The sequence below is a fragment of the Microchirus variegatus genome, assembly GCF_963457635.1.
Source record: "Microchirus variegatus genome assembly, chromosome: 17".
NCBI lineage: Eukaryota > Metazoa > Chordata > Actinopteri > Pleuronectiformes > Soleidae > Microchirus > Microchirus variegatus.
The window spans coordinates 2,330,013-2,354,220 of NC_139818.1; the positions used below are offsets into that span (position 1 = coordinate 2,330,013).

The following is a 24,208-nucleotide window of genomic DNA, read 5'->3' on the forward strand; positions in this document are numbered from 1 at the left end:
TGAAGGTGGAAAAAAGACCCGATTCCATTCAGGAGACACCTCTGAAAAGCCAAATATTAACAGAAGCTGATGCATCTGGATCTTTGTCAGACAGACCTTGTGCTGTTAAGATGTTCGCACCATAATGAATAATGTCAATGAATGCCAGATTATTTAAAATTCCATGAACAGAATATCAAAAGTTATTGCAAACATCATGTTTTTTTTCCATTTTAGAACCCTTTTTTCCTTAATCAACTTATCATTAACTAGGATGGATGTGTTGTGGTTAGAGGCAGCAGATGGAGATCTGTAAAGAACAGTAATATAAGATGTAAGATAAGAATAATCACGTATGCCTACTGTATAAATGTGCCAGAGTGATGATAGTTGAGGCTGTGAAGTGTGTGTGCACTTGTGGGTTTTTGTCTTAACCATCAGTGAACAAACTGATGAGTCAACGTTCTCCAATTGGAGAAGTGGAAGGGAAAAGGGATTAAAAAAAAAAAAAAATTCAGTATGGCACCACACATCTGTTACTGTGATGGTTTTTCTGAAGTTTGTGTGAGTGCTCAAACTGGAAAAGAATCATGAATGACATTGAGGGAAAAGGGAAGGCAGGAGGATCATGGAGCCATGAAATTATAAGCTTTGAAATGATTGTCTTTCATTGGGGGTTCAAGTCTATAAGAAGTCTGGGTAGATCAATATGGTCTGAATGTTACCGCCAAACTAAACACGTAAGCAGTTTATAACTCGGTAAGATAACTAACCCTTTGATTTTACTCCTGGTCAGACGTCGGTGGGCTCGACACGGGAAGCGCCCTGCGCTTACGTCTCGGTTGTTCGTCCTCGCTGTCAGAAAACGTGTGGTCCACGGTGAGGCCTTGGCTCACGAGGTCACGACCTACGAAGAGACAAAAACAACAGGTAAGAAAATCACCTCTCGTACCTCTGTGGGTTCTAGTAAGTGTCCTAGTTTTTGATCTTCTTCAATAGCACATGATTTGTGAATTATGATCCCATTTAGAGGAGAATACACAATGAAGTATGACCCATATGAGTGGACACCAGCGTGGCCGACATCTGGAACTTGTGTTTAACCCATTGACGCCGGGAAAGCATTGCCGCACTTCTACCATTGACGCTGGGAGAGCGGCTGCGTTTTATTCTCTCATAGACGTCGGTAAAGCGGATAGGTCAATTTTCGGGGGTATAAGGGTTCCCCGCGACATTGTTTTGAAATGACTTCGCGCGAATACGGAGGACTTTGACAGCGGAGAGATTTCTGAAGGCAGTGATTTTGTTTCTTCGATGACGTCATCGCTGATAACTTCGAACGCGCTGAACACATTGACCGGGATTTATGGTTAAGACATAATTATGTTTGAAGACGACGAGGTCGGCGATAACGACAATAAATACCACCGTCATCGACGGAGTGTTTACAACCGCAAACCAGGGGTGAAAGTGGATTTACCTGCAGATGCCACAGCGCTGTAAGCATCATCACCGTCACATGTGAAGCAGACTGTTACAGTCATTACATGCTGTTCTTGTTCTTCACACTCCATCAGGACTGAATCAAGTTGATATGACTTTATTGTCTTACTGTTTTTTTAATTGAAAATAGTTATTCAAATTAATTTTACATTTTTGTATCTAAGTAAACTAAATTTCACAGGAAAGCCACGGGTGTGAGCTCTCAAATACTTTTTGAATTGTGTTCCTATAACTGCTACAGAGGCTGAGAAATCACTCATTTAGTCGCCATTGAAGCTCAGGTTTTAGAGGCATTTTTTCCAGGCGCTTCAGGCCTTAATGGGTTAAACAAACGTCAACATGGCTCCAGCCAAAGATGGCGATTCTGGCAGCTTCAAAACGACAGTTTTGATTCTTTTGGACAACGTCAGGACCCTTTGCCACTCGATCTTTCGACATCAGTCACGTCCACTACTAATAAAGTAGTAAATGCTCATCATCAGGTAGTAGATGCTAAGTTAACGTCCTTTATTATGACCTATTGCATGCTAAAATACTTCTTAATTACCACCTCTAAATGCCTGGTTCATGATGAAAACTTGGCTGGTTTCATAACCAAAGCTCAAATTACAAATTATCCATCTTCATCACTTACCCCGATCCTCCGTTAGTGTCATTTGTGGCACATTTGTGGCACATTTACGGCACATTGCCTCAGATAACCTCTGTTTACCCGAGGACACGCCACACCTTAATTCCTTTAAGGCTTTATCGGGAACAGGGATCTGGCATTCCACGTAAGAGCGGTCACCCACAGGTACAACGGTTTAAATACACCGACAGACATACGAACACCTGTTTGCCCTTTAACTCTGCTGCTAGCCTGATCAAAAGATTGACAGAAAAAGAAAAAGGAAAGAGTTTGAAGACTTGGGTTTGACGGATTATAAAATAAACGTCACTACTGTAAACATTACTCATTACTTGAGAAGGTACCAGAGGACCACAGCCTTGAGCCGTGCTGCCTCACACCTGTCGTTCTCCATCGTCCGTCTCCGTCTCAGTAACGTTTCCTGTGTTATCAGTCATCAGATGTAACACCTGAAGTTTCTTCTTCTGTCTTCAGCTGCTTCCTCTTATCAGGCCTCGGTGATATGAAAATACAGCCTGAGGCATGAGGATCATCTGGGGCCGCACTTGTTAAAGGGCTACTGTGTCATGTGAAGTCATCCATGCAGGGTTTGTGTAGATCAGATTTTTGCCAGAAACGATCACGTTTCATATTCTCTGAGCACACAGTTGTTGGGGATACCAACATAAACAAGAATCCATTAGAATGCTCTAACGGCCACTGAAAGAGTACTTGCTTTTCTTTTCCACCAAAAAGAGAAAAACGCCCAGAGACTCATTTGTTGGACAGCTGATTCAGTATAAATATATATATATATATATATATATATATATATATATAGATTACGGTGACAAATCCATCGACGCACACAGATAAAAGATAGTTGCTGGGTGTTTTTTTTCGCTGACGAGCTGTAAACACAAGAACACAGTCAGACCATTCTGGACTGCAAACAACAAAGTCGTGCGAGCCAAGACCCATCCTGCGCAATCTACAACCCATCCACTCCAGCCAGGATGGGAGGAACAGCAAGAGTGTGTGTGTGTGTGTGTGTGTGTGTGCCAAAAAAACAAGAACCTGCTGATGTCACGACAACATCGGGGTGTTTTGCACATGTATTATCCTCCTGGGGTGGCTCGACTTTGGCTCCAAACACAATCGCAGCCATTGAGACAGCGATCAGTGGGTTATCCCTGCAGATTGTCGCCCACTGGTAGCAGAGGGGGGGTGGGGGGTGGGGGTTGTTATGACTCAGCAGATGTGACATCACGCCTGCGCTGCGTGACGCAGGAAGAGGAAGACCACCTCACGGACCCAACCGCGTTGAAGCAATCGCCGCGGAGTCTGCTGGGTGAGTTTATGACTCACTGACGAGTGTTTTCCCAGAAACCAGCAACCCGGGGGGGGGCGTGTGTGCTTTTTACACACGAGCAGAGCATGAAGAGCATGTCGTTTACGTCTAAAACCTCCTCCTTACATGATCAATTATATTCCACTGTCAACTTTATTGGACAGTAAAACCACTTCAAGGGAAAAGGTAAAAACCAGAGAGTCTCACTTAAGTGTCTGCATCATTACTGAGTCACGTCTTGACCTATGACATCACATGGACTACCAGGAATGGGCGAAAAGAATATGACCATGTTCAGTACTTTGCACCCCCTTGTCCCATAAGACGTGCTGCATGTTTAAAGTAATGTGTGAACATGTCAAGCACACTTTTTGTTGGATTAAACTGTGATAAAGCTGCTCTAAACCTGTGTTTTAAAGGAAATCCATTCCAGCCTAATGTATAAAACATTTTGTCTATTGATATTTTGCAGCTTTGTGTTCACCCTTTCATATATACAGTAAACTAGTGTTATGCAAAAAGGTTAATGCGCGTTAACGCTATCACGTTTCCATGACGACTGACCGGAAAAAGACGCGAATGACGTCCCGTTTACGGAGTATAGGCACCGTTTACCAGTTAGCTCCGTTAGCTGCATTAGCTCCTTTTAGCGTTAGCCTATAGTGGAAATGGAGGGGTCTGTTTATTAAAGGAAAAGAGCAGCGCTACAAATAACTAGCGTACCTGTGTAACTGCCTATGTGTGCCTCTGGTTATAAAGTTTAGCCTTACTTTAGAGACTCATTTTAACAATCGGGAGTTACGTAAACATAACATCACGCGCGTCATTTTACGGTCAGTCGTCATGGAAACGCGTCGTGCGTTAACGTGTTCGACAGCACTAATATAAACACATAACCCTGTCACCTGAACACTGATGATACAAATATGGGGATGTATTTCTATATTATGGAGGGGGTATAAGCTCTTATTGATGTGATCACGCGGCAATGATCAGGTATCATTTAATTCATACAATGCCTTTGTTTGGCTTCGATTGTGCAAAAGCCTTCGTAATTTCATCATTAAAATTCAATGAGATATTTACATCTGCTTTTATTCTAATTCTTATTTCAGCATTGGTGATGCAACACATGATGCAGATGCACTTTCACAACTGTGATCCTCTATTGTTCTGTTTTTTATTTAGGGGCCTTTGGGGCAACTTGTGCTCGCTGTGATGACGTACAACCACACACACACAACACACACACACACACACACAGACCTGTGATGAGGATCGTCGGCTCCAGAGATGGACGGACGCTCTGGACGCTCTCTCCTCCGTCCCCACCGTCATCGTCGTCGTCGTTCCGAGTTGATTCATTGTCACTGGGGGAAAAAGAGACAAGTTTGAGAAGAGACGCAGTGTGAAACTGTGGAAAAACAAAGTGACACAGCATCTCATTTTACTGTGCTGGCAAAAAAAAATCTTTTGGTAATCATTCAATATTTAATTTCATTGGCCACGAGGGATGAACGGTGAAGCCAGATATGTGAGCAGCAATTATGAGTAAACTCTTCCATCCAAATGCATTGGCCTGTTCTGATGAAGGGTTACATACGATTATATATAAAAAAAAAACAATTAAACCATTGTTCTGCAGAAGCCAACGTGTGGTAAACCACATCTGACAGCACTGCGCTGACCTGCCTGCTAACAGAATGTCTAAGTGTGTAACTAAAGAGCATTATAGAGCTGAATATGATCATTTCACTGTTACACAACACAACACAGTGCATCTGTTAATCCCTCAGTCCAACGGCTAAAGATGCCAAGATGCTTGAAGCCTCAGAGTGCAGTTTTAGATAAATCAATAGTTTAGAATGACTTATGACAGAAGCAGGGATTAGTCCATCGATGACTGATTAATCCCCTTTAGCTGTTTTTAAACCAAATAGAAATATTTAATAATGTGAGAAATTGCTGGTCAAACAAAACGAGACATCTGGGTTTCACAAGAGGCCAAATTATTATCTCATTGACGGAGAAAACTCCGCCCGCTGACCTTCGCCTCGTCTCCTGTTGGAGGCGGCGGACGTTGTCCTCCAGGCCTCGGATCTTCGCCTTCTTCTCGTTCAGCACCTGAACAAAGCGCGAGTAAAGCTCGCTTTCCAACGTTTCTTTATCGTGAACGTGCTGCTCAAGCCTGCAGAGTAAAAAAAATACACAGAAATGTTCAAAAAAAAAGGGCAAAAACACTGATACCTCCTCCCTGTACCGACTAATTGGAGCGTTTCAATGTGTTGAAATACCCCACTCGTCGTCCAAGAAATGAACGATCGCATAAACAATAACGCGCTGTTTGAAACTGTAAAGTGCCAGGGGAAAATAAAATGAAAATCATAAGACTAAACCATTTGCAGTTGGTTCCCACAAATCATAAGTGCAGTGTGCAGCACTGGGTGGATGCCTCGACCCCTCCTCGATGGGCGACCAGTGATGATGTCAGAGCGGGTGATTGTTGTGGATACAAACAGCTGGCAGCACATCTTAAAAAGCTTTCATGCGACCAGGATGCTTGACAAACAAACACCAGTGTCGAACATCTGCAGAAAATAATTACATTCTCTCCTCTCTCCGATGTTTTTTCCATTTCCTCTCAATCACATCGCTCTCTCACAAACAAACAGAGTTTTTAATATTTCGTGCAGCCGGCAGAGCCGCGTCACCCTGCTCGCTCTTACTCGTCGACCGTTCGCTGGTGCTCCTCTCTCAGTCTGCGGTTCTCCCTCAACAGCTGGCAATTTTTGGACTCCAGGTCGGCGCTGCGCTTTAGCGACTGGCCAATCATTTCCTGATTCAGCTCGAGAGGCTCCGGAGCCGGCTGGAGCTCCACAGAGCCCAAGTGCACCTGGAAGATGAAGGGAGGAAATATGAAAAAAAAACGGGGGGGAAAATTAGAGAGCATGACAAGTTATGTTACAAAATGCATCAATTAAAAAAAATTAAAAGCTAATAAAGACGTCTCTGATGGATGACTTACTTCATTAGACATCAAACGTTTAGCAGCAAAGCACCGTGGGAAGACCTCACCGTGCCAATAGGTGACCAGTAAGAGTAAATAGCCTCGAGGTGCTTCTCTACGAGCATCTACAACAACTGGGAGTTGTCAATACGGCAGATTTAAGACCACGGCTACAGGCACATTGCTCCGTTTTCGTCTAAAAATGCTCAAATTCTGCTCTGGATACGGCTGCTGTCCAGAGTGTGGACACGCCGAAACAAAGACCTTTCAAAACTACAACACATTCAGTGACATTCGCGTCCTAATTGGTTCTCAACAGCCACAAAGATCTGTCAACGCTTACGTTCAAATGTCAGTTTTCACCTTGTCGCGAGATGCAAGAAAACAGTAAATCCTTACTCTTACTTTACAACAGAGCTGTTTCTCGTTAGCAGCTCTTTCTGAAACCAGGCAAACAAACGGCAGAAGAGCGAAATGGACTTGGACGCAGCCTTGGATGCATCATCGCCCAGCTTTCAGCTCATCCTCTTGGAAAAAAGAACACACCAATCGACACGAGTAACGGGCCAGATTTGAGACAAGAATCTAATCGTCTCAGCGCGAGAAGATTCTGAAATAAACAGTGAAACAGTGAGCAAGCACTTGCACCTCGCCGCCATCCAAAGAGTGTGCAGTGTGGAAGTGCAACAAAACCATGACGTCACGTTTTCTCTGAATCGAGACGTTTTAAGGCGAAGAGGAGTTTTCTTCAGTCTGGGACAAATACAGGATGAATCGAGCGGTCGGCACTCGCCGGTTCCAAGTGAGCGCAAACTTTCCTCTCTGTCGAGTTTTGACGGTAAAGCTTTGGAATCGCAAGCAGGCTTCAGAAGTAATAAAACATTCCTCATTCAGTTTGTATTTTGGCACTTAGTCACACGGGGCCGGTGTTTTTGAGCTGGCTGCAGGAAAAAAAAACGCAGACATTTTTGAAACTTTTCGTTGGCGTGTAAAATTTTCTGAATTCCACCGCAAGCTTTCAAAGTTTAAATTGGCAAAAAAAAAATGAGTGAGTTTACAGCAAACACTAATTAAATATAGAATACCCAGAATAAGCACATGGAAGCTGTGTACAACTGCAGAGCTGCTTCCTTTGCACGTTGCCGTGGAGATCCTTGCATGTACACACACACACACACACACACACACACACACACACACACACACACAAAGAGACCGACAGAAAGCTCCTGCTCACGGTGTGCTGAGAAACCAGAAGGCGATGAGCTGCTAAATCTTCGCTGGGCTGTGTCGAGGTCACAGACCCACTGCAATAAAGCGGCCATCTTCAAACGCTCTCATAAAATACTTGTCATTTTTTGTCCCGGCCTGACGTTGTCCTGGCAGGCCACACAGCTGTTTTCTCCTCTGCTGGAGAAGCTGAACATGTGTCAGTGAGTGGACATTGGCTTCACCTCGCTCCCACAAACTCCACTTCCTTCACCTATACCTGAACACCGCTATGAATCCTCTGTTCTTTGGTCGCCTCTCTATTCCTGTCCTCTTCTACCCCCTCATCCTCTAATATTGACACAGACTTCGGGCCAATTCCAATTCCTATCTTAACCCTCAATCTTAACCCTCAAGCTCAACCCTTAATCTTAACTGGCCTCAAAACCAAGTGTTGAGGGTTATTTTGTCACTTAGAAATGGGACACCCCTTAAATGCAGATACGTCTTCAGACTGTAGGGGGCAGAATAACGCCAAAGCTGCGTCCAGTCTGTCAACTCCAAAAAAGAAGAAGAAGAAGAACAGATTTACGTCAGGATTATTTATTCTGATCCGTTTGTCAGTCAAGTTATTAGGTTGTCAGTTAGTTATAAGATGATACTCATACAAATATTCAGCTGACAGTTACCACACACCACGACTTATTGAAAAGTAAACCACACCGGCCGACTATTGACAAAAGATCGTAAAATAAAAATAAATGTTACGCAACAATGACGTCAGTAATCCATAATATGGTCCTAAACTAAGATAATACAATAGTTTTCATCATTTTTATATCTGTATTAACAAAGAAAATACTTCATTTGTATCTCACTCGTTTCACTGCTTTCGACGCCATCTTTGTTATGTCAAAACACGCAATGCATTCTGGGTAGCCCTCGCTCCCAAGGGTGGTCTCGGAAAATCTCAATATTGAGGGCGATACAGACCTTAAACTTGGCCTCAACTCAATTTTTCTGAGAATCGGGACAGCACTTAGACTAGAGGGAGAGCATTTTTGAGATTGAGGGTTAAGCAAAGAATTGGAATTCACCCATAATCCTGAAAGTAAGATAAGATTTCCTGCAGTTGTTTTTCTATGGGCACATGCAGTCCCTTACCTTCCCACGATCGACAAAACTCACGTGCAACACGTGGACATGGAGATGACCACCCAGCATGTAATGGAGAACGAGGTTCCTGATGAACTCATAAAAACTCAGGATGTCACTGTGATCCAGTGCAGGCTCCTCTCAGATGTTTAGAAAAAGTTTGTGTGACACAGAATCTCAGGAAATCATCAACAAGTAGAAATAGATGCCGTGTTTGTGCCAGATGGTCGGCCATTAACGGTGAGACCGGTGTACATGTATGTGGAAACTCCCGGTAAGACCGGGCACAGCTACTGCCACCTTCCTCCTGTGCATGCCCCGGGGAATCGTGAGCTAACTGGCAAAGCTATTCAAGGAACGTGGAGCGGTTTATACGTATAAAAAAAAACCTCAGCTGGAATAAAACGGAGTAGAAACAGGCCAAGATGAAACAGGTCATTTGACTTAAATAGTCACAGCGTCTAGCCATTTCTCAGCGTCAAAAAGAAAAACCATGGAGTGCATATAAAACATTTCCGGTTGGGAAAGTGCAGCCCAGTAAATAGAGCGGAAATAGCAGTGAGCCACTAGGGGGCGAAGTCTCATTTTATAAACATCAGTAAACATTTTCCTGAGGAGTTCACGGTCTCAGTCGTTAGTTTCAGTTCTTCTTCAATAGCAATTTTATCATTTATGTTCCCACTGAAAGGAAAATAGACAATAATCAGCACATAAGTGGACACCAGTGTGACTGACAGCTGGTGTCGTCCAATAGGAGCCTGGTTGGAAGTGACCACTGTTAAAGGCGCCATATGTAAGAATGTGGCCAAACACGGTTACTACATTCAAATTCAAAATACCGAGGTCTTTTAGGTGTCATTTTCTGACGTAACTGGCAACCCGTGGTTGCTCGGCAGCTGAGACTCTACTGACTGCAATGAGTGGTAGACGGCAGTAGGTGGCGCCACATGCCGAAACATGATTTGCAGTCTGCAAAAGATTTTTTTTTAATGCAAATATTTTGTCTGTACTGTTGTTGTTGGTGAGTTCAGTTTGTTATATGAACATTATTCCTGAGTCTCCGTGACATATTAGGAGGATTTTATGGCCAGTTGATTTAGATTTATTACATAATGCACCTTTAACTTCAGGTCAAATCCCAAATCTATTAGGTGCTGCATAATTGATTAATCAGTTAATTATTTTCTCAGTTAATTGAGTAGTTGTTTGGTCCATAAAATGTGAAAAATGGTGTTGACCAATCCTGAAAACCAGTTAATTATTTCAGTTTTAATGATTTCTTCTGTCAAATGGAGCAAATATTCACATTTAAGAAGGTGAAAAATTAGAAAGCTTGTTGATTTTTACTTATTATTTGTGGTTGGAGACATTTAATCAACATCTAATGACACATCCTCCATTATACTAGCTGTTATGGTAGTGTCATTGGCATTTAATTGAATTGATGGTATTAAAAAGGTCTTAAATAGCATTAAATTTGAATCCGAGTAGGAGTAATATCTGCTTTGAACGTCTCTTCAAACACACCCTCTACCTTTATTAGTTACCTGTAACAGTCATTTGGTGATAAATCAGCAGCGTGAGCTGAGATAATGTGAAGGCTTCAGCACACAGAAATGCTGAGCTCACTAATATTCTCACTCTTTCAAGCATGTTTTAAATGTCCTACATTTACTTATTCAAGTCTCAATTCACAATAATTGGACTTTGACAAACGCTGTCATCAGAGTTTTACACCGTCTCAGGCCATAAATCTTCCTGACCGGCATGTTAACAAGGCGTCAACCGAGCGAAGCGCAGCAGAAACAGAGATCAAACCTGACAGAGGCGCAACCCTTATTTACTGAATTAACAATGGAAATTACACTCAACTGCTGTTTATTCCACATTCTACTTCCTTTAAATACTAACCCTCGTGCGCTTCACCGTCTTTAGTTTTAGGGACTGGAAGAAGTAAACATGTGCATTCCACATCACCAAACATTTACCTTCCCGTTACTGCATCGCTTAGGAAGTGGAGGGGGGGGGGAGAAAAAATGCATTAAACAAAAGGTATAAATCTAAAAAATGCTGCCAAGATTGAAGAAATAAAACAGGCTCGAATGCTTGTTGAAAGACAAAAAAAAAAACAGTGAAAGGCAATCTTTATTTTCTCTAGCTTTGCCTTTTTCTCCTGGGACACAGAGATAACGTTAAAGGTCAGTGTGCATATTCTTACCACCTCTGCTCACTAAGGTGTGGGAGGTCAGACTGTTTGTCTGTGACGCTCGGCCCACTCTGACACATTTTTCCTATGCTTTCCCCACAGAAACGTCCAATAATCGAGTATATGGTTCATTAGACGTAGGATTTGAATGATGGACTCGATGTTTGACAACAGTCTACTGTATACACCCACATCTGTCAAATATGGGAATGTCAAATCGTCTTCTCAGGATGAATTTGTCCCACATGATCACGTTGTCCAGTGTGTGTGTGTGTGTGGTCTAACTGGTTTGCTTGTATGTGTGTGTCCCCAGTCAGCGAGCCAGACCATAAGGTCAAACCCATGGAGAAAGGGGGGGACGTAGGTGTAGAGGACGCAGCCAAAAAGAAAACAGCCCCAGTGAAAACGATACCACCCAGGGCATCGGAGGACACAAAGATGTCCTTATCGCGCCGTCCAACACATCGAACCGATCGTTTATTCCCAAGGATTAGAGGACAATAACCCGTTTAACCAATAAGCGACTATAAAAGTGAGATATAGCAGTTCAATCCCACTGTATTTCACACTTATTATAAGGTCACTTTCATTCCAGTCCAGCAACATCGTTTTCACAAGGTCATTTCAGAGTGTAACGATCAAATGCGCTCCTCTTTCCTTCTCTCAATCTGAAAATCACTATTGTGTCAAAGGGAACAGGGAAGTGTGTGGGCTGACGACAAAGAGACAGTGTTCGAGGGCGAGCACTGGTGCCCACCACGGGAAGACCGGGCATCAAACGGACATGAGCTCGTCCCATCGACTCCCTCATCTGACGTGCAGAGGCGTGAGGTCAGATAAAGAGGAAGTGAGGGGCGACGGCGGTCAGTCCGTCTGTCCGTCCCTGATAACGCGTACATTCTCATCAACATGTGTGCTCTACGATCGCAGATAGTGGAAGAAAATACTTTCTCTTTTAGAGTATCGGGTTCAAAGATATCTGTGGATGAGACGTGATAATGTGGACCGATTTAAAGGTGAAGTAAGTAGTTTATAGTTCCATCTAGAGGAGAGGCTGAAATTTACAAAATCTGCTCACCCCCTCCTTTCCCTGAGCGCTACGGTATCCTCAGCTGGTCAAATGTCGTCCTCGTCTTTCTCCGTGTCAGCAGATGAGGTTCGTGAGGCGAGGGAGAGGGCGAGCTACCGCGGCCGTAGCAGACGAAGCGGAGAGAGTGGAGGCGGGACTTCCGCTACAAGTAAAGAGACGCTTGATTTGTCGTTTGTCATTTGTCGTTTGTCCTTACAGGCTCTGGTAGAAACATGGCGTCTCGCTGCTAACAGTGGCTATGCAACCACGGCCCGCAACCATGTTACTACACAGTGTCCCTTTAAAATATGACTTACTGTTGTAGCAGAACAAGTACTTGAAAGCATCTGCTTTGGCTTTTATTTTTTTTCCTTGGGTTCCTGAAAAGACAATAAAAGCACTTTGGCAACCATCAAAAAACCTCGGAACTCGCCTTTCAAAGAACTAAATTCATAAAAAATGTGTAGCTTCGCAACCAACTGAAGAGCAAATGACTCCATTAGTCATACTGCAGTTTGGTAAAAACCAGATGGGAAGCCTGAAGAATGAATGGAGGATATGTTGTGGGCACTTTCTTTTACTCTCCGATGGTTTGGTGACATTTGATTTTGCACATAACCATAGATCACATATATCCCGAGAAGAACCTGGAAGTAATAATATACTGAATAGCCAGCAGGGGGCGGCTCTCCTCATTGCAAAAAGAACTCTTTTTGAATGGAAAATGAGCCAATTGAATGGTCTCCATGCCTGATTTCAGATATTGTAAATGATGGAAATTAGATGATAAAGTATGACACATACGAGTGGACACCAGTGTGTGATTGACAGCTGATATCATTCAATGAGAGCCCGGTTCCGGACAACGCCTGTGAAACGTCTTCAGTTTTGATGCTAATGGATGACATCACAACCGGTCGCCATCTGGACGCGGCGAGTAAAGACGGGAAAAATAAAAATAAAAGACGTGCCACCAAGCAAGAGAACGCGCTACTTAAAGAGAGCAACGAAATCCAGACCAGATGAGGAGGATTAACCAATAATCCCAACAGAAAGAAAACCATCATGAAGCCAATGAATAACTGCAAAGTTGTTAAAAAACACAGTGGCTGATTATTCTTTTAAAAACAGGTCAACCATTTTATGTGTTAAGTCTTCTCACTTGGACCAAAGATTAATCTAATGGACTAAATCTCACCGTACACTAATCTATAAATTTACAATATTCCTACATGCAGATCGTATAATTTTACACTCTGGGATTAGGGGGGTGACTTGTTGAGAATATGAGGACATGGACTGCTCCAGTGAAAGTTTCTGTCTGGCGTCAGGCTCCGCAGCAGGAATCCCCAAGTGAACTATAACACAATTTTTTTGACAAACATAAAACACTCACCCACACAGACTCATAGAAAATCCTGCGGCTTCGGTTACCACAACTATCGAGAGCTGGAGTCCCGGTCTCCCCGGACAGAAGCCGCTCTGAGCCGAGCAGTAAACGATACTCCAGCGAGTACTTTTATTTAAAAAAAAATAATAATTGGCAGCATCTGAATAGCATTTGTGCGTCTGTCTTTGCTGATTGTCAAACAATCCGGCATTGTTGTTGTTGTTGTTGTTGTTGTTGTTTTGTTAAATGAAGCCAGATCGTGACTCTAAACTAAAGTCCTATAGAACAATGTCTGCAATTAAAACCATTATTAACTCAATGGAAAACAATGTAAATATGAGGAAATGACATTCGTGCTACAAAAACACTTTTTTTTCCTTTTCCCACCGATGACATTTTGGCACAGTACTTAAACAGACATTAAGGAGGAGATAATGTCTAACTTAACCATGTAAAACACCTGCTTATTGCCCGTTTAACAACCAACGCCGAAATTACATTCATCATTACAACTTCTGGGGTCACATTCATAAAATATTAAATGTCAGGTTAAGTTCACCACCTGTTTCGTCTCTGATTCTCGTCCCGAAGGAAACTCGACCTCGTTTTTGCTCATTTTCTGCACCCTCAAATTATCCGGCTGGGAAAAGGCGCTCCACTTATTTTCTTTCCTTAACCCCTGATGTGTTCGACAAATGCTCAACGAGGGAGAAGCAGGTGTTAAAGAAAAGTGGTAGTTTGCGCTTAATGCAAATAGTTCCCTAGTGTTTGCAGTGTTCTGAGATTTGTGTCTGGCGCACACACACACAAATACCTCACACGGTGATGATTGCCATGTAATGTGAGAAGGGATTGGGATTTTTAAACTGCACACATTTGTCAAACACTTTGTCTTTTTAGTGTGGGTTTTTGCAAAGAAAAAAGAACATTTAGCCAAATGCCACGTGGACTTGTCTAGTGTGCAAATGGACTTTTAGTTGAATATGAACTTACTAAAGTAAATTAAGCCACAAAAATCCAATGCAAATTACTCTCAAAACTAGAGCTGCAACTAACGATTATTTTTGTAATCGATTAATTGATGAATCGTTTGGTCCGTAAAATGTCAGAAAATGTTAAAAAAAAACATTGATCAGTGTTTGTCAAACCTGGAAATGACGATGTTCTTGAATGTCTTTGGTTTGTCCACAAACCAAAATGATTCAGTTTTAGTGATTTCTTTGTTGATTTGGAGCAAAGAAACAAAGAAAATATTCACATTTAAGAAGCTAAAACAATCTGAAATCTTGTTTTAATCATGAAAAAAGCTTCAAACTGATTATCAAAATAGTTGTCGATTCATTTAGTAATCGATTAATAATCGATTAATCGATTAATCGTTTCAGCTCTACTCAAAACTCTTCCATTCCATTTACAAAAACCTCGAATAACTTGCTTAAATTGCTATTATTCAACTCTAAAACAGTTGAAATATGGCGCGTCGTCGTTACATGAGAGGTCACATTTGACGGCACTCGGACGCCGACAGCTCGGCATCCACGTCTAAAACCAACAGATGTCTGTGCGTGTCCAGACACACACACACACACACACACACAGCGCAGGAACACTCGTCTACACGACATACACTCGGACAGACTTTTAAAAAAAGCCAGAGGGAGTTAGTGAAAGAAGACGGCTCTCAATCAGCCACCCTTAACATGGCTCGATGGGAACGGCCTCGTCCATAAATCAGGAGGTTTATGGTCAGTACGGTGTTTCTAACCCCGACAGGACCTTTTCACTGTGTTTCCTCTGGCCGTACAGAAGTCTCAGGAAACACAACTGACACGAGGCATTCAGGCAGAAAAAGTATCCTTTTAATGTGGAAGAATAACGCAAAAGCGTAAAACGAACGCACGATAACCATCGCTCCGTCACATCTAAGAAGCATCTAAGCATACAGTGCATGCATCTGAACTCCACTGTCTCTGCAGCCGTTATACAACGACGTTATCAGATGACTGGAAATAAACGGGATGATTCCTATCTTCGCCCATTTCCACAGGGGCCCGAGGACAACCTGGACCTTTCTAATTCTGCCATAACGTTAGACGACTATAAACCTTATCTTTCAAACAGCCCCGCTGTAAAAAATAACACTTCCTTTCTATTTTTGTTGTATGTCGTTAGATGCATTTAACCTCGGGGGGGGGGGGGGGGTAACTGTGACAACAGGTAAGTACATGACACGCACACGGTTTTCTCTATTCCTATGTAAAATGCTTTCTTTGCCTCTGTGTGTGTGAGACCACTCACAGTCAACATCCATTACCAATTACAGCAAAGATCAAATTACTGAACAATCCACAGCCAAACGTTGCATCATGTGAGCATGAGAGTTTAGTCCTCTCAAAGTACAGCGTGGAACATTTTCTCAGAGTTTAGAGGCAGAAACTGAATTTACTCCCCATGCATATGTTTGTATAAATGTGTAATCCAGGGTTCCCACATCCTTTTTCAAAGAACATGCAAACCCAGGGTCTTTGCAGGTTTCAACAAGTCAAATTTAAGACTTTTTAAGACTTTTTTAAGACCCAGTTCAAATCCATACTGGCAAAAAAGTACAAAAGACATGAAGCATGTGGGCTGTTTCATGAAGTTTTCTCCACTGCTATGCTAAGCTGTAACACACAGCACACTAGCTAGAGGTGCACGATTAATTCTCACCGGGCAGCACAGGTGGCCTACTTTAGTTCTGTGTTGTAGTTATTGTTATCGCATCCTCGAATATAGAAAAAATTCAAAGCGAGACTGAAGTTTATGCACGTTTTAAATAAAATTCACGTTAATATATTTTTAAGACCTTTCAAAATTGTATTTAAGACCTTTTATGAGATTTTAGGAGAATTTAAGACATTTTAAGGCCTTAAATTCAAATTATTGGATTTAAGACCTCGCAGATACCCTGTATTTAGGGCGATTTTCAAAACCTTTCAAGAAAATGTTCAAATTCACAAACTTGCACAGATTTCAAGGACCTGCAGGAACTCTGATCATTGCTTTAAACGTTAGGTTTTCAACTTAGGGTAAGCAAGAGCGAGTCTTCTTTCAACTTGAAGGTTGCGGGTTCGATTCCCAGCTCTGCTAGTCTACACATCTCATTGGGCAAGATACTTTGAGTGGACTAGAAAAGCGCTATATGAATAAAGACCATTTACCAAAGATGCATTTTGCACATAGAAAAAGGAGAGAGTCGTTTTGCCCTTTGTCACAATCTGCCGTCTGTCACTCATTTTTAAACAATGTACTCCAAGAACTGCAGAAATATGGAAATAACTAATATACAAGAAATAGACCAACCCCTGCACCTCTGACGATTGTCATTGCAACTGCGTGTTTGTGATATGAATGGAACAATAATAGGATTTCATGAGTGGAGAATGGTGCTCACCGAGACGTCATCACAGATCTTCTCATATGAAAGACGGCAGTGATCTGGAGTAAGACGGAAAGAATACACCTCCTTGCCACTCCCTCTCTGTCCTCCTCCTCCTCCTCCTCCATCTTCACTCTCCGTTAGTGCTCGCTGAAGATCTTTCACATATCGTTCTCTCTCGACTCCCAATTCGTTGGCTTCCTTTGTCACCTCATCTTCTGAAACTGAAAATAAACGTGTGGTTGAAAATCACTTTTTACATTTCTTCTTCATGCTCAGTTCATACAATCAAGAGTAACGAGACAGGAGGCCGAGAGGTGACAGTTAAACAATTTGCAAAAAAAGAGCATAAACGTGGATTACGGAGCGATGTGTGGACGCCTGTGAAAGCCGATTCTAACAGAAGCATGCGGAGAAACCACGGGGAATGTCATCAGCTGTTTCACAGCTGCTCACAAGAGGGTTGAGGGTCCCAATTAACACATCAAACACTGGAAACACTGACAACCCAGAAGCCCCTGTCACAGCCTCATCTCTGCCTGTCAGCCCTGCAGATGGACAGCGACGGAAGAACCAGGGAGCTGTTATATTCCAGGTGTCTTTGCACAGGATGATCACTCGTGCCTATTTAACCACACACACACACACACACACACACTAAACATTGACTAGTACATACAAAGACGAGCCTTGTAGGTTTTAATCTACTTTCTACACCTGTAAGCTGAAACAAGGTCACTGCTGTCCCTCGAGTTTAAGGAACTAACAGTTAGAATATTATGAGGTGAGGTTCAGCCAGGTGCCTGCACAGTACGGAGAGCCAGGTGAACGCTAGTCACGATAACGACAACTCACGTGAGTCAACGCAGGTCAAAGGAGAAGTATCTCTGAAGCGGGGGTCGTCCGATTATTAATCTCCGAATTGATGCCATTTTTTAATTGGCCTTTCATGATTCGTAAGTTTATACATTTTTATGTGACAAGTTTTAAGTTTTCTGCTGACCCATTTCATGTATTTCATATTTATATTTAATTATTTATGTATTTGTGTGTAGTATAAACACAGAAAACTGATTGGAGAGAGATTATAAATGTTGTTCAATAAATGTTAAGCAGTTGTGTGCATCACATATTTTGACTGCACTCAGTTCTTAAGATTGGCATCAGCCACAGAAAAGCCCATGTCGATTGACTACGACTACTCTGTGGTACATGTGAACCCACATTTTTCAGAGGAAAAAGCCCATGTGTTGTTTCATAAACCATGCAAACGCGAAATAAATCTACATTTAAAGGTGCATTATGTAATAAATCTAAATCAACTGGCCATAAAATCCTCCTAATATGTCACAGAGACTCAGGATTAATGTTCATATAACAAACTGAACTCACCAACAACAACAGTACAGACAAAATATTTGCATTAAAAAAAATATTTTGCAGACTGCAAATCATGTTTATGTTTTGAAATCATGTTGTGGCGTCATGTGGCGCCACCTACCGCCGTCTACCAATCATTGCAGTCAGTAAAGTCTCAGCTGCCGAGCAACCACGGGTTTCCAGTTACGTCAGAAAACGAGACCTAAAAGACCTCTGTATTTTGAATTTGAATGTAGTTACCTTTTTTGGCCACATTCTTACATATGGCGCCTTTAATACCAGGTAATTATTCGATTAATTATGTTTGAACATGGAAAAATGTAGTTTCTCCCAGTGTAAAGAGAAAAACATGGTGAAAGCCAGGCTTATAGTTGATTAAGATACTGTAAAATGTGAGTGGGGTCAGTTTTCTATAAAATCTCACACTGAACGGTGAGATATTTAACTCATCCGATCACTCCTCCCTTTCCAAAACAGGCAAAATGAATGACGGTGAACTCTGAAAACCAGAGAGGATGTCATTCTTCAAGAACCGATGCTGTGGTAATGTGACGACACAAGATGGCAGCCCCCGTAAAGCGAGGCCCTTTACCTAAAGCACATGTAAAAAGCTCATTCTAAGCACTGCAGCTGTCTGGTGAAAAATCTACCTTCTCCGATCCACGCTGAACTGCCATCGGTGAGGGCCAGGGTAAATCCAGCACCCAGATCTCCAGCCCAGTCCACTCTCAGGAAGTAGGGTGTACTCGGATCAGTGGTTACTGTGATCTGACGGACTGTACCACTCATGCTTCTCCACGTTCAGACCTGCAGGAAATCAAACAGAAACCATTAAGAAACCGCGTTCATTTTAATGTTGAGTTCCTTCAACAATGGCTCTGCAGTCAGTCCATGTTGTTGTTTTCAGGTTTTGTCATACAGTTCTATATCAATGCAACTCATTGTTCCACCACTTGGATTTGGTAATAAAAGTCTTAGCGTGTGTCCTCCTCAATGTGGGTCTCGCTCACTCAGTGGGACCATGTGGACATTAACAGGTTCTGGCAGCATTTTTCTACGTGGGCTCGATGATCACCAGCAGGGTAATTACATGCTGTTAAAGATAAACAGAAGAATATTCTCAACAAAACAGAAAAAAAAGAAAGAAAAAGGGACCAGTTGTAGTCTGATTTTAATGTCTTTTGGGTCGTTTAGGGTAAAGATATGGAGGACAAAGATGTCTTCAAGTGAGGACATTTTAACCATTTAGTGAGCTTTACTGAGGCCAAATAAAACCACATATTAGACGGAGATTACACTATATTACAAACGTGTGCACATTAGATTAACACAACTACTTATTTATTTATCATATAATTAGAGCTGAAACGATTAATCGATTACTAAATTAATCGCCAACTATTATGATAATATATTAATCGGTTTGAAGCTTTTTTCATGATTAAAAACAAGATTTCTGATTGTTTTAGCTTCTTAAATGTGAATATGTTCTTCGTTTCTCTGCTCCACATAACAAAGAAATCATTAAAACTGAATCATTTTGGTTTGTGGACAAAACATTCAAGAACATTGTAATTTCCAGGTTTGACAAACACTGATCAACGGTTTTTAACATTTTCTGACATTTTATGGACCAAACGATTCATCGATTAATCGAGAAAATAATCGACAGATTAATCGATTACGAAAATAATCGTTAGTTGCAGCTCTACATATAATAGCTATTCAGATGTTGGTAGATAACCCTGAATCTCAAACATTAACTGTCAATAGTACATGGTTCAACTATTTTACTGAGCAAATCTCCACTTAGAGCTGAAACAATAACTTGAATAATCGATTATTAATTGATTAGTAAATCAATCGTCAACTATAACTATTTTGATAATCAATTCATCGGTTTGAGGGTTTTTTCACGATTGAAACAAGATTTCTGTTCATTCAGCTTCTCAAATGTGAACATTTGGTAGGTTTCTGTGGTTTTTCAGCTTCTTAAAGGTGAATATTTTCTGAATTATACTGTTGGCATAGAATAGCAGCCTTTGTAATTTGGTAATTGCATTGTTCCAAATGTAAAATGATTAATCATTCAACCCAACAACTACACACTGATTTTCCCCTCAAAAAGGTCTTGAGAAACTTTTACTTGATTACGGACGTCCGCGGCAGAACGTGCGATTAGCGATTCCACGTGAGGTGAGAGGCGAGTTGGCCATCTTCGCCTGCTTTAACTACAGGGCAAAGTGTGTAGCGACGGAGAGGAAAAGGACAGCTAAATTGCTAGTTTCGCCGAACTGGACATGTTTGAAAAAAAATGAAAATGAGTGCTTTCGGACACTGCGCTGTAAGTTATGACCTGACGGCGTCTTTTTACATTGGGTCGTCCAAAAAGAAACATACATCCCATCAAACACCAGAGGTTTGCATACATGCACATGCGCAAAGAACCATGCAGCAGATTAACGCTGACCCTTTGTTCTTCCAAAAAAAAAAAGGGGCGTGGCTGAATGAGAGGTTCAACTTTAACCCCATGAAGTGAGCCCGGCTACTCATTAGTTACTGTAACATCTGTTCTACAGGGAGTATGACCCTGTGGTAATGACAGAAGGACACTCCAATTAAATAAACAGTGCTGTCTGTCAGGAATGGAGAGTTGCATTCAGCCTTCAAAGTCTGTCCTGGAGTCTTCCTGTTAGCATCTGTTCACTTTTTCAGTCGCTGGAATGTTTAAAATCACGACCCAAAGCTCCGAACGCGGACTTCATTCTTTATTTCTTTCATGCTCTTTAATTTTATACATAACCTTTTTTTTTGCACCACTCTTTAGGGAAAAACTGCCAGAACACAACTGTGCGGGAGATAGTGAGCATAGACAAACACAGCCTGTAATTATGCATCTTGTGTCTTAAATTAGATGTTCATTGAGTAAGAAAAAAAAAAAGGCAGTTAACTGCCTCTTTAATTGGTCAGTCCTCTGGGCTTTCCTTTCCCTGGACTTTCACCTCATTGCTTTCTCCAATTCAAGATGAAAAGGACAAGTCTCTGGCTGCTCCTCTGTGGTCATTATCCATCAGAGATTAAAGCCAGGCGACCCTAAACCAGAGCAAACTGGGCCTCGGCCGCCATTTCGCTCTCATTTAAGCCACTTTGCAGATAAAATAAAAAATAAAATCTGAAAATACTGACTAACATCACGATAATGTCACGACATTAAATCCAGATTTAGGGAAACTACTATAATTTAACGATGGACACTTTTATATTCTTGTTGTTTGCGGTGAAGAGACGTGATGTAGTGTTAACGGGTCAGGGTCGTAGGGTCATAGAGCGGCATCGTGAGCCGTTTGACATGATGTGCATGCTGTTGAAATATTTTCATCATAAAAAGGTAGCAAAGGCTCCGATATCATCAATATCCAATATCCTAGATACCATTCTTCGGTGTCACCTTTAGCGGATTACGTCGCCACAACAGCATCCACACCCTGCCATGAATTTGCATCAGTCTCATGTCTCGTTAGAGTGACCATAATCACTTCTCTTAGTCTGGAACAATAAAAGCAAGTCTACAGTGAGATCTGATGACACTTTATAAAACCACCGAGTGAAAAATGAGGTGAGGACAGAAGCTAAAAGTACAAGTGCTGTAACGCAACTCAGCTGAAGAACGTGTGCAGCTCTTTGTCCTCTTACTAAAAAAAACACATTCAGATGATCTGCAGAGGAGTGGATCAGCCACACCAGGTCTGACAGTGAGGATCAGAGAGACTCTGAAACAATACAGGCCCGTGAAAGAACAACAGCATAACTTCCATAACCATCAGGATAATCATATTTGAGTCATGTTTAATTTGAGGATCAAAACCGCATGGAAACCAAGTAACTGTAATCACTGCAGTCACTTCCACTTCCCTGCAGGAAAACATACAAAACACATATTTACCTTCACTTTAGGAAGGTTTCTTTCACATAAATAGCTAAATATTCACTGACTGCAGGTATATGTGTTGCACAGTCAGTAGACAGTAAACATAAAACGCAGCAGGAACGTGAGACACTTTAAAGTTTACACACTTGCTCATCTTCTTTAAAAACCAGACTTTCCACTCAACGACGCCAAGTTTTCCTCCACACTCTTTTAATAAAATATGGAAAACAGTATTTATGTGTGGTTTGCAATCTGACAGATATTTTCCTACATGAACACAGCTTTCTTTCTAGGAGTGTCCAGGGCTCAGAAGCACGGCTGAGAACGTTTCAAGAAACATATTTTTAAATGAAATCAAGATATATCGCTGGTAGGGAGGCTATGTCATCATTAGAACCTTGAGAGAAATGTAAACCACAAAAAATAGAGAATAAGATTTAATAAGAGGAATACCTATAAATTCCAATCAATGTTCCTGCTGCCGCGCCTCTCTCTGGCCATTTTTTTCCATCTCTGTGACGTGATTTGCTGAACCTGTTTTTCCCTGCACTTATTCTTATTAATTTACCTCTAATCCCATGGTTCTCAAACTGTGGTACGTTATGTGTACGCAAGCTTCCTCTGGTGTTACTTGGAGGAAAATTAGAAATACTGTTCTACTGTTTATTCCAGGGTATGTGATCGGAGTGGAATTTGACCAGAGTGTGTAGAAAATTAAACGGAAAAAGCTCAATATCTGAACCAATGCTCTAATCAATAATCCCAGTTTTTCACAAAATGCAGTATTTCACATCTAAAATGCAGTATTTCAAGATCTTGGTTTTTTTTTTAGAATGTATTATTATGTTTTGTTTTAATATATACTTTTATTATTAGGCAAAAATACAAAATGTGCATTAAAAACAGTCTGATGGAAACTGATAGCAGAATCCTCTACAATCCCTCCCACGATATAAAGTTTAACACTGCAAATCCAATCTAGAGCTGAAACGATTATTAATCGATTACTAAATTAATCGCCAACTATTTTCATAATCGATAATCGGTTTGAAGCTTTTTTCATTATTAAAACAAGATTTCTGATCGTTTTAGCTTCTTAAATGTGAACATTTTCTTGGTTTCTTTGCTCCACATAAACAAAGAAATCATTAAAACTGAATCATTTTGGTTTGTGAACAAAACAAGACATTCGAGAACATCATCATTTCCAGCTTTGATAAACACTGATCAACGTTTTTTAACATTTTCTGACTTTTTCTGGACCAAAAGATTAATCGAGAAAATAATCGACATATTAATCGATTATGAAAATAATCGTTAGTTGCAGCTCTAATCTAGTCAGATTAAAATAAATAAACAAAAAGTTTAAGAACACATTTGTCCAGTAGCATGACATAAACGGTGATAATCAGGTTATCATATCAGGTTATTTTATGCTACTGGTTTATGTTGTTTTCCCCTGTTTATTAAGTGTCGAGTATCTGGTGCAGTATGCTAATTGCTGTATGCTAATTGCTGTAGCTAGTGTTTGTGTGTTGTGATTTGCTAAAGTTATAAAGATAAAACTGATTTATTTATCAATTTATCCCATAAACTCTAAATGTGCCTTTACATTGTTTTATATAGCGTGTTGTAAGACGATAATGTATTACATTACATTCATATTTCATGTTTTATTAATGTATATCGATCTCTCTTGAGTGCAGGTAACACACCTTTGACAGGACTCACTCATTGTGAGTGTGTCCTCCTGCGTGATAAATATCACGTTTCACACACAGTCGGGCTGAATTCATTGACCTGATGTTGTTGTAAACACTTTTTAAAATCCACATTTTGTCAGGACACTTACGGTATAGTGTGAACTAACTGCTGCGACGTCCAAAACCAAGTGTTCTGTGCTCACTGCTCAGTCTTTCCTGCTCCAGCTGTTGTTACAGTCGGTTTGAACCAGTTTCAACTTTCACCTCTGCTCTCAGCCAATCAGCGAACGACGTCCGACG

At 41.3% G+C, this 24,208-nt stretch overlaps 1 protein-coding gene across 1 annotated transcript; it reads right to left on the reverse strand.

Annotated features, from left to right (window-relative positions):
* Nucleotides 1-761: 761 nt before the first annotated feature.
* On the reverse strand, nt 762-24,139 carry LOC310939480 (DNA repair protein XRCC4-like; the record flags this gene model as incomplete). The annotated part of the gene is made up of 7 exons (XM_083904247.1): nt 24,058-24,139; nt 18,928-19,084; nt 16,913-17,121; nt 6,170-6,336; nt 5,491-5,631; nt 4,710-4,813; nt 762-886 (listed from the first exon to the last, which is right to left on the reverse strand). Exons 2-7 carry the CDS (start codon nt 19,064-19,066, stop codon nt 762-764), a joined length of 885 nt encoding a protein of 294 aa, XP_083760373.1. The 5' UTR covers nt 19,067-19,084; nt 24,058-24,139.
* Between the last annotated feature and the right edge of the window lie 69 nt (nt 24,140-24,208).